Source organism: Protomyctophum bolini, assembly GCF_963924005.1.
Source record: "Protomyctophum bolini genome assembly, chromosome: 22".
NCBI classification, from domain to species: domain Eukaryota; kingdom Metazoa; phylum Chordata; class Actinopteri; order Myctophiformes; family Myctophidae; genus Protomyctophum; species Protomyctophum bolini.
The window spans coordinates 17,811,163-17,822,604 of NC_137883.1; the positions used below are offsets into that span (position 1 = coordinate 17,811,163).

Sequence of the window (11,442 nt, forward strand, 5' to 3'; positions counted from 1 at the left end):
CGTTATCTTTGGATTTAGCATTTCCAACGTACACAATATGTAACTTAAAACTCCTTTTGTAGTTCAAGCAGCTGTGTGTGTGTGTGTGTGTGTGTGTGTGTGTGTGTTTTATTTTGTAGTGACATTTCTAAAATCACAAAGATAATCCTAGAATATCTATTATTATTTACTATTATACGCTAGAAAAATGAACAGAAGAGCCAAGGATCTCTCTCTCTTTGTAAACAGATAATGGCATGCCATGGTTAGTGTAGGAGTCACTACCCTGGCACTGTGAAGGGTGGGTGAGCAGCAGCAAGTGACTCATCGTTCCCAGATCCCTGAGCCCCAAAATGTCTCAGACTGGTACTCTGGTGCCAGCGAACTGTCAAAAAACACTCAAACCCTGCATCCCTCAAAATGATTCAAATCAATTGATGAGTTGGGTTGAAAAGGTTACATTGGTCCATTCCTCTCTCTGCACTACTCATGCTTCTTTTCCTAAACATAATGCCTGATTTATACTTAGTTGTGTGCCATGTTGCTTGCGGAAAATAGTGGTTCGGCAAGCTCACAATTTGTTGCAGTGCGACACGTTGTGACCTTGTAGATCAGCTATGTCCTGTGCACAACATTGCCACGCAACCAAGTATAAATCACCCTTAAAGAGTGTGCGGACTGAGATACCCTGGAATTCAGAAGAAATAATAGTGTTTGGAGCTACGGGTGAGTTTGATTAGCTGTGGCCATACCTCTGTTGCGTTTCACCCAACTGGATTTCCCTTGAAACTACGTGCTCCATTTTGGCACCACCCAGGACAAACAAAGTGTTTAAATAAATAAGAAAACAAACATTTTTAAAGTTAAAGTTGATTGCAATAAATAACAATAAGTTAATTCAATCTTAATAAATACATCTCTTATACATATATATATAATGTGTATATATATATAGATATATATAGAATTTAAATGTATGGATTTTACATAGATGTACGTTGTACCAAAAGTCTTTGAAACCCCTCGTGGTATTTCATCCCTTGGCTCTGAATATAAACATAAACATCCAGTCCATGCAGTGGAAGTGATCTGGACTGCAGCTGAATACACTCCCAAAGCCTCTGCTCTCATTTAGAGACTAAGGAGCCAGCAATGGAAAACCGATGTTCCTGGGAAAATGAATTGTCCCAGGAAAAAAAACGAAATTGAGCCAACCTACTCCGAGCAGAGTTCCACTTCAGTCTCACCTTCAAGAAAACAAGGTTGACTGTCAGTCAAGTCTGTCAGTGTGACAGAACAGAACTGTATCATTTGCAATGGGGTACGCATCTGACACAATTAAACGCACTGTAGTTTATTGTAGGAGGTTTTTACACTGAAGAGACCACTATATATACTCACCCAGTATACCATCTGTCCAGAGTGGTGCAGGGTCAGGTTGACCACTGACACATAGAGGGGACACTTTAGAGACCACACACTCCCTCATCATCCAAAAGTATTTCCCCAGCATCCTTTTCATTTCCCCATATCCAAGAGTGTTTCCTCCCTGTGGGGTAAAGCACCAGTCTCAAATGTGGCCTAATGTCACTGATGGCCACATTGATCAGTGTGTCACGTACACATGACTTCATCAGACACAGGCACACTTTCTGGCAGAATGCTTCTTCAGAGTGTGATACACCACATTGTCATCCAGGAACGACAAGTCGTCATCAAAGGAAATTGGTCGGCAGCAGGTGCGGGAGGGCGTGTCCTTGTCCAGCTTCTTGTTGTGGGTGAGATTGTTGAGGATTTTGTCATAGTTGGTCTCGGCATCGACACAAGGGCCACTGCAGTACCTGAAGATCAACTCCTCTTTGGTCCTGTATCCGAGCCCCAAGTCTGTTACATTCAGGTGAACCTCCTTTAGCAAGCAGCCACGAGTCTGCACCGATATGCTCTCCCTCCCCTTTTCACCCCGGCCTCCTTTACTCCCTCGACTCCCCCCTCTTCCTCTGTTCTTTCTCTTGTCTCCGCGTCCTCCTCTCCCCACCGCTCCTGCTCCTCTGTCTGTGTTTGCTGCTCCCCTCTGTCTCGTTTGCTCCCTTCGTCCCCTAGAGCCGTCATGATGCTCTGTTGACCTCCGCAGTCGACCAATGGTAGCCTCTATAAAGTCCATTACATCATCAAACTGTTCTGGATAGGGGCCTGTGATGTCATCTGGAAGATACAGAGGCAGCTCATTAAAGCTACTACATACACTACTTACACTACATGGTACAAAGGTATCAAACTAGTTGCAAAACAACTGCTATATTTAGTACTACTGCTCAACACAACTGTAATCTGTCGCAATTTATCACAATCATAAATTGTATACAGAGTTACAGATCAAGTTCGTTCCAATTTCCAGTTCAGTTTGAGGTTTGTTTTAGTCTCAGTAATCTCTTTTGAATGTATCTTGGAACATCTTTGTTCCATTTAAAAAAAATCTTCAAACTTGACTAGAAAGTACAGTAATATAGGCGTGTTGTGACACATTAAAATAGAGCAGATTCACTCCGTTCTAAACATAAAACATTCACCCCATACCCCATAGGGAATGAACTTGTAAAGCCTTTGATCCTCCAATAATAGATTCTGAATGATCCTATTAGAGAGTCATCTCCCTTTTACTTCTTATCCCCTTATTCAACAATCTGGCAACATGCATGTATCGAAAGTATTGTTTAATGACTCAATTAATGTTATGCTAATCATATTAGAAAATGGCAACATCAAGTCCATATTTATTGGAGCACCATTGGAGCATTCTTCTCTGTGTGCGTGTGCGCACGTGTGTGTGTGTGTGTGTGTGTGTGTGTGCGTGTGTGTGCGTGTGTGTGTGTGTGTGTGCGCGAGCGGTGTGTGTGCATGCACGCCTCCATGAGTGAATGCGTGCAGTTCTATTTGTGTCAGGAAGTCAACTATGCAGGTTGTGATGTCTGGCGAATGGTGGTGTCAGTAACGCAGCCGCTCTATGGAGGTGTCACCTATCTCGCCTGTCTTACCTGCCTCCCTGCTGGAGAACAGGTCATCTAATCCCCTCAGTTCCATGGCTGATTGGGCCACCACTCGGGTATCAGGTGAGCCCAGGCCAATCTGTTTAGACACCCCTTCCCTTTGATTTAGACGCCTCTTATTGTATGTCAGCTGATAGCATGCAGGGATGTCATGTATCGTACATCTGCTGACAGACCAGACAAGTGGTCATGTCAAAATGGAGAGGTTGATGGTGGAACCTAGCTCACGATGTGCTATGATTCTTCTCTGGTGGACTACCACCAGACTTTACCAGAGGGTTTGTTTGTTTGAACGTCATCATCTGCATTGTAATGCCTCTGCAACGTGGCACTCGACAATAACGGATTTCATATAATGTGAAACGTTAATGTGACAACACGTTTTTCAGTTGAAAAGGATTTTTGTCAAGCCACACGTTGCATGACACGTTGCTGAGGCATAATATCAGGCTGAACAACCAATAAGATTCAATAAAATAAATCATTAAATGCAACTTAATCTTGCATTTGCATTGACAACAGTATTTGGCATAATACTCAACACTAAAAGAGCCATCTCTCCCTATGCTCATCCCTGAAAAGTCTCTCACCTTCTATGGTTTAGAACTTGGACTGACTCCATGTCTTGCCATTGACATTACACACAAAACAAAAGTCTGAACATCCCATTGAGTTGCAGTGTTGTTTACACCTTAGTGCATAGTTAATGGTCTTGGGTTACAGAACAGATCAGTGAAGTCACCATGGCACAAACAGAATATGAGGTGAGAGGACAAACATATCACAAAATGTTCCATTCCTTATCTAGTTCTTGGCCTGGTTTAGGTCTACTACTGTGTAAAGATGATATAGTGTCACATTGATCTAAACAAAAGAAATTCCTACCCACTGCTGTAGCTAAAATGAACATAAACACCGAAGTCTCACTTGATGCTTCAAACTCTCCTGTGTTGTTCACCCTCTCTCCTAAAATACATTGCATCTGGTTCGGATTGCCTCCTCTAATTTGGTTAGCCACTAAAATGTACTACGTTGTACGTCAAATAGCAAAAATAGCCAATCTATGAGCTTGTAGATATGTTATTGTTTGACAAAATGTTCACAATTTTTATGCCAATTATACCCAGAACATGCAGGGATGCTATAGGGTTTATGTGGCAACCATGGAAAACCATGATTTCTCCACTTTGCGAAAGTGTAAAGCCTGTGGGTCTCCAAGTCAGACATGCATGCGTGAAAATAAACAAGACGAGGTACTGGGGACACTAACTTCTACTGAAGATGGGATCTGAGCTGCCATGCCCATTTTGACAACATGAAGCAAGTCCTGAATGTTAGTTTGACTGATAAATTAACTATTTATAACTTAAACGTATTTGTGCATGGTCTGCTTTTTTCCCTCTGCACAAAAAACTCTTAGCCGATCTAGAAGCTCACAACATGTTGCGTTTTGTGTTGTGATCTTGTAGATCAGCTATTTTCGCTCAACGTTCCAAACCAGAATGGGGATGGTAGGGTTCAAGTGTTTTTAACACACAATATTTTACTGTGCCATAACAAAACACTGTAAAGTTGTTGATTAATACTTATGTCTGTGGCATTTGATTTGTCTATTTCGATATTGTCAAGGAAGACAAAACCATTTCATCAGCCATGGTGGAACATATACACTCACCATCAATACTAGCATCTGAGGCTTCCATCATAAAAAAACCTGTCGCTTGAAAACTCATCGAAAAGTCAACACTCGACAATACGTGACCATGAGATAAACAGACTTTAAATTGCTCTTCTCCCTCAGTAGTTAGGGTTACATTCCCAGTGGCATTTTGTTTACCGGAGCTTTGAACAACGTTCAGACTGTTGCTGTTGTGTGTTTAGAATCTGATAGTCCCATCTTCAGAACTTTGCAGGCATCTATTATGAGCCTCAAGTGGACCAAGTAAATCACCAGTCAAGTGTCTCTATTTCACAATCTAAAGATTTATAAAGCATTGTGTAAAAATGTCTAGTGTGCCTTACACTGATCCTCCATGGATATCTCGTGCAGACTGTGGTCTTCAGACTGGAACTCTGGCTCTTTTTCCTCCTCAGACAGGGAAAAAGAATCACTGTAGCTACTGGGGAAATACGTTCTTTTGGCTGGCTGAAGGTTTTGGTAGAGGGGTCTTGCGGAGACGGAGCTCAGGAGCAACAAACACATGGCCAAAACATCCCATAACTTCATTTTAGACTAGTTCCAATGAAGGAAGCTGTGAGGAAAAAAAACAAAAAAATGATTAGGTGTTTCATTTGGTAGAGCTATAGAAACTACAAACGACAAATAAAACAAATTGAAACAAACAAGTAGTAGGCCTACTAAGTGAACAGACTTATGAAAAATCATGTTACAAAACTCTTTGGTCTATTCTGCCTGTACACAAAGTGAGTTATTGTGTTCTGCCAGATCAGTGATCAGTATAAACACATTAGTATACAGTAGGTTATTACATGTATGCATGCATTTTAACATATTTAGAGGTTCCTTTGGTAGTATCTGTCATGTCTTGAATCATTCAGTCACTTTGTGCCAGTGGCTGCATGCATTGAGAGATATGGCCATAACTCCTAAATTCCTCATGTTATATAAAAAGTAGAATATCACTCAACATTGAAAACACAGCTATACCTTCGCTTCGACTATAGCATAATCATTGGGATACTGACATAGGCTATATAGATTTGAATTGTCTCGGCTAGGGCGCAGCCTTGTGTTAAACCGAGGCTATGCAAAAAAAATAAACATATCGCTGGTGGATGCATGCACTGAAGAAGCCATTCGCAATGACAGCCTAAATATTGGTATAAAATATGGCCAGATGGTAATTAGCAAAGACCAGGCTACGTGACTCTTCTTATAGTGGCATGTTGAGTCTGTAAGCTACTGCAAACAGCTCTGCATGCATATAGGCTAAATACAGCATGCGCAAGTCTTTGTCTTCATGAATATAGTTTCATTGTTATTATTTTGAAATTATTAAATTATGACTTTAAATAAAAGGCAATTAAAATCCAGATAGGTCGTTTGCTAGAAAGTGTGTGCAAGAATGCGTGCACTTTCCGTTTGCCACCTGCATGTGTTAAACAAATAGAACAGTCATGCTGTGGTCACTTACCTTAAAATCTGGTCCATGCAGACCTGCAACTAATTGGTTGTTAGTCTCAAAATCCAAAGAAAAAACATGGCTCATTTAATGTTCCAAGTTGAAACTATTATCCGAAGGCTTGGATAGTGTATCGCTGAACAGCGAAGGGACGTCTTTCTTCCACAGTTCAAATTCATTGACAATGTCCAAAGGCAAGAATGCCAAATGCAACACTATCTGTGTTTTTCATACTCTGCTGTACGGCGCACGAAAGCACGCGTCTTTTCACGCCGTGGAGTCCAAAGGTAGGCTACGTGGAGAGAATGGACACGGTGCTGTTGCGCACTCCGGTGGCACAGACAGTCGCTGATTAATTGGATGCTATGTTTCCACGTTGGAAATCCGAGAGAGTTCCACCATCTCCAACTCGAAGGAGTCAAATGAAGACATCAGCGTCGCCAAGTGCGGGTCGCCAAAGCGAGGCGCGCACGGCAGATGTATAGAATATCTCTTTTCAACAGCGTAACGAGCGACAATGTCTTGTCTTCTAGAAAGAATATGCAAAATAAATGACGCGCCGGTTTTATCCAGCGCGTATGCGGTCGTCAAATGCGATGGCGCTATTTTCATAATCGCCAATATTCCTGACCTTGATATCGTGACCAAAAGACGGGGGAATATTTATTCTCCATGTTCTCCAAGTTAAGTGGTGTCGTTATCTCCTCTCTCACTGGAATGGCAGGACAGATGTGCAGCACTGCAGCTGCCTGCGCATTACACCGCACCGGGAGCAGAAGGCGGTTTGGAGAGATTTATAGTTAAACGCGCGCTGACGTTTAGAGCAGTTGGTGTCCGCCTCTCTTCTCTCGACCTCTGCAAGACCAAACAGCATGAGTAACTGAAGTCCACACACACATCCCTCCAAGAGCCACCCTTGGCGCTCCACTCGGAGGCTCGCAGTTTTGAGATGTCTTGAGGATTATGTCACACTCCTGATGTCCTCGGATTCGATTTCAGTATGCGGAAAGCGATTTGGAGATGTTCTGTTGCGATGCATGTTTCTGATCTCCCCGCGCCGTGCGCATCGGTGTCGAGTTCCGTCTGCTGGGTACACACATCTCAAATTAGGATGCCCACCACACTTATTTACGCACACTTATTTACTATAGAACACATGTGTAAATAAGTGTGGTGTGTGACCACTGACCATGCGTATTACATACGACTTTAATTCACATAAGTTATACAGTATATACCTGGCATGCAGTCCATTATACCTTGAAGCAGTTGGTCATTCAATAATCAGTGTCTTATGACCAAGAGCCTAGCGGGAAACGGTATAGGCCACAAAAGAAGGACTCCACATCATGGTGTGTGGCAGTGGCACTGGCACCTGACTGAGGAACCTTTTCCATTATCCTCCTGATTTACACTTAAATAGTTCCCCCTTTCATCTTCTGCAGAATGTATTTATCCAATCAGGATAATTCATTCAATCTCTTTGTGTTCAAAGCAAGGGGACATTGGTTCTCAACCTGTGGGTCGATTGTGGGGGGTCCTTTTTTATACCTAAAAAAAGGAAAGAAAAAGAACACTGTGGCTGCCACAGTGCCACAGTGTGGCATCAAAAGTTATCAACTAACTAAACTAATGTCTAATAATAAGAAAGAGACAAACAATCAGAAAAGCTTTAATCGACTATTTTCACAACTGCAAAGTCAAACAAAATTGAATGCCTGAACTCTTACTGTACATTCCAAGTGCATGTCAGGGCCCCCAGTTTAAATATGATTCATTTGTGGGGGTCAGGGCCTGAAAAGGTTGAGAACCACTGTTTTAAAGCAAGCTTTCTTTTTCTTTTTACCATACAGTACAAAACTGTTCTAAATCACCTGTCATGACAAACGGCTGTCTAAATTAATTCTATAATTATTATACTATACTATACTATACAAATAATAATAATAAATATAGGTGCAAGCAGCTTGTATATGACGGAGTCGAGCCCAAAAAGAAAAAAGCTATACGCAAAATACACAATGAGCTATATAAACATTGATGACTGAAATTCATCAGTAAAAGACTGAAAAGTAATAAATAAAAATCACACTTGTGTAAAGTGAGGGGCACTCTCATCATCGTACAGTACATCATCACATTCCATGCTCAGCCAATCAAATCATCACAAATATGGTACACAGACACACAAAGCTCACACATTTCTCAGCTTGGCTGGAGCCAGGAAGGACGCTTGGAGCATTGGCCAGGCTGTCATAGGGATGGGATTGACAGTATATATGGATTTATGGTAGAATATGATGTGTTTCAGCTTGGCTTTCTGTTATAGTTGAAGTTTGTAGCTATCCAATTGTGGTTGTGGTCCACAACCACATCTTGTGGAAGGCTCAACAAACATGTTGAACCTCTCTTGGAAGCATCGCTTAGTGTAAGTGTAAAGTCCAGTTCATAAGCCCTAAGCACGGGAGCAGCGCATGTTTGACCGCATGTCCGACCGTTGTTTCCGCATGTCGGTCCGTTGGTGTGTCGGAATCTGTGTGTGCATCCCAAATTAACTACATAGATGGATGTCTTCAAAATGACTGCTGCTTGGACCTGTGGAGTGTGGACGTCTTCCCAGGTTCAGCACAGTCATACTTGCAGACTGTGAGTAGACGTCTGCCTAGGAGGTCCAAGTGGCAGTCATTTATTGTGTCCTTCCTTGCATACAGTACCTGTCTGTGTGACCTGTCCATTAGAATTTTCTATAAAACTGTCTGGTACACTCTGAGTATGCCTTGTATACACACAGGACTTTGAAATGCAAAGGTTTGCAGACAGTCACACATGAACTCACCACCACGTTAATGTCTGCTCCCTGTTTTAAACAATACAGACACTAAGCAGTAAGCAGCACCTTAATGGTCCGACATGAGCCAAACTTGCCAGAATGCGTAACAATAAATCTATCTAATTTGACCTGACCAATAATGAGCCTTTTATGAACGAGAAACCATTGTGTATATTATATATTCCCTGTGCACAACCATTTTGATGGATACATGCGTTAAAACATCTGACTGATTCGACTGCCAATCTCTCAGTCGAATCATGCATGATTCGACTCATGCATGATTCGACTACCAGTCAACTATAGGCAACATTTGGCCAATCAGTCGGGGACAGGCCTAAAGATAACACATCAGTTCCTTCCAGCTTGACCGATTCATACCAAAGTGAAACAGACAAGCAAAACATGAAGTGAGACAAAATATGGACAAGCACGCAATACGCCGGTAGACCTGTGTGCCGCTAATTTGCAAAATGACACCCACGGGCCCCGCACCTCTCCTACCACACTGGCACAGCAACTTCCAAAAATAACAGTTGCAGGTGGGTAAGAAGCATGACATGACGTATCTCCGGAGATGGTCAATTCATCCATTCACTCCAAGTTAGAGCTATTAGTCTTGTTTCATTTTGTCAGTGCTATTAACCACACAGGTTATGATCTACTGGCTAGTGGCTACTTCAGTAGGTTGCTACAAAGTCTTGTTTTGTTACCACTATTTCTAGCTCTTAATTTGATTAAGAGATTAATTTGGCATGGCATGAAATTATAGACCACATTGTGTTATACAAATGCTGACACGGAAAGCATCATCATCCACACGCAGTTGGTAGGGAAAATGAAATGACAATCTTACGAATCGATTTTGTCTATTTCTATCAACTATTCTGAAAACAAATATTTATATCAACAAGCTCTGAATACATGACTCACACAGAGATTGATGGGTTGCAATAAAAGTCAGACTCATATGACTGCGGAGACATTCCTATTACAAGCCCTTTGTGGGTCTTTAAGGTGATTTAAAGTGCTGACCTTGAAAGCATTTTTGTGTGGGTGGAGTTGAGAATTTTGCAGCCACCGGGTAGAATCAGAGAGGGCTGTCCCCTCTGGAGAAGACCTGGTTCTTCTGGGGGTCTGTTCTACGTGGCTCAATTTCACATGAACTAAAACTGATTTGTAGACCACTTCCTGTGATTGCATCACCATATCCACACAGAAGATATCTTACTCACTTGGACTCTTGATACACAGCTGAACGTTTTTGTTTTGTTTTCTTTGATGGTCACTTTGTTGTTTGTAGCTGGCCCTAAAACGGCAGCAGTTGTAATTCCTTACAGTATAATATGATATTTCATTCTGTGAAAGAAAAAACTATACCTGAAGTTCATTATTTTCACTGATAATTTGTTAAAATTTGCCAAAATACTTGATATCAAATAGTGAACAAATGCACCATGCACTGTCTGTCGCGTGTGCAGCTGTAATGCACGTAACTCGAGAACCGTGCGCACCACCGACTTCAAATTCGACACACACGTTCCACACCCCCACAGGGAGTGCAGTGCCCAGTGTCGAGTCTGTCGGACCTACGGTTGTCCAGAACCACCACAAAAGGAGTGCAGTGCCTGATGACGAATCGGTCGGAACCCACGGTTGTCCAGAACAAGCACAAAAGGCTGTCCTGCCCGGGCTCTGAACAGGGCCCCTGCCCGGGCTCTGAACAGGGCCCCTGCCCGGGCTCTGAACAGGGCCCCTGCCCGGGCTCTGAACAGGGCCCCTGCCCGGGCTCTGAACAGGGCCCCTGCCCGGGCTCTGAACAGGGCCCCTGCCCGGGCTCTGAACAGGGCCCCTGCCCGGGCTCTGAACAGGGCCCCTGCCCGGGCTCTGAACAGGGCCCCTGCCCGGGCTCTGAACAGGGCCCCTGCCCGGGCTCTGAACAGGGCCCCTGCCCGGGCTCTGAACAGGGCCCCTGCCCGGGCTCTGAACAGGGCCCCTGCCCGGGCTGGCCTTTTCTTACATCACAAATATGCATAGACTCCATATTTGGGCATGCCTGACAAATAACTCCATATATGGGCCATTCGGTCACTGAGACAAGTGCATTTCATTCACATATTTATTCACACACAACCTGCTGAAGTTAGGGTTCAGTGTCTTGTTCAAGGACAATCCGACCCGTAGGCAGGAAGAGCCGGGGATTGAAACGGGAACCTTCTGTTTCACAAGTGTCCCCTCTATCTCCTGACTTACTGCATTAGTATCAGAGAGTGTGTGTAAATGAGCTCACGTAGTATCAGAGTTCAGACATTAAGTCATTGAATCTGGTGTCTGAAGCAAGAGGAACATGGACTGTTTGGTGCATAGACAGACAGAGGCAGCATTGTTACAGAGCCTTCTCAGAGTAGTGACACCAAACTGTGCATGGGTGTCTGATAGGGACAGA

The 11,442-nt window shown here is 43.1% G+C and overlaps 1 protein-coding gene across 1 annotated transcript; it reads right to left on the minus strand.

The window, feature by feature from the left end:
- Nucleotides 1-962: 962 nt before the first annotated feature.
- gdnfa (glial cell derived neurotrophic factor a) lies at nucleotides 963-7,007 on the minus strand. Its single transcript, XM_080756677.1, has 3 exons — nucleotides 6,179-7,007; nucleotides 5,046-5,275; nucleotides 963-2,181 (listed from the first exon to the last, which is right to left on the minus strand). The coding sequence occupies exons 2-3, from the start codon at nucleotides 5,248-5,250 to the stop codon at nucleotides 1,613-1,615; spliced, it is 774 nt and encodes a 257-aa protein (XP_080612803.1). The 5' UTR covers nucleotides 5,251-5,275; nucleotides 6,179-7,007; the 3' UTR covers nucleotides 963-1,612.
- Nucleotides 7,008-11,442: the final 4,435 nt, after the last annotated feature.

Bases quoted from the DNA above. Each gene is read 5' to 3' on its own strand.
- gdnfa (XM_080756677.1), bottom strand. From the start codon at position 5,250: ATGAAGTTATGGGATGTTTTGGCCATGTGTTTGTTGCTCCTGAGCTCC. The intron at 2,182-5,045 runs GTAAGGCACACT...TGTATCTTCCAG, and splicing joins GATATCCATGGAGGATCAGT to ATGACATCACAGGCCCCTAT.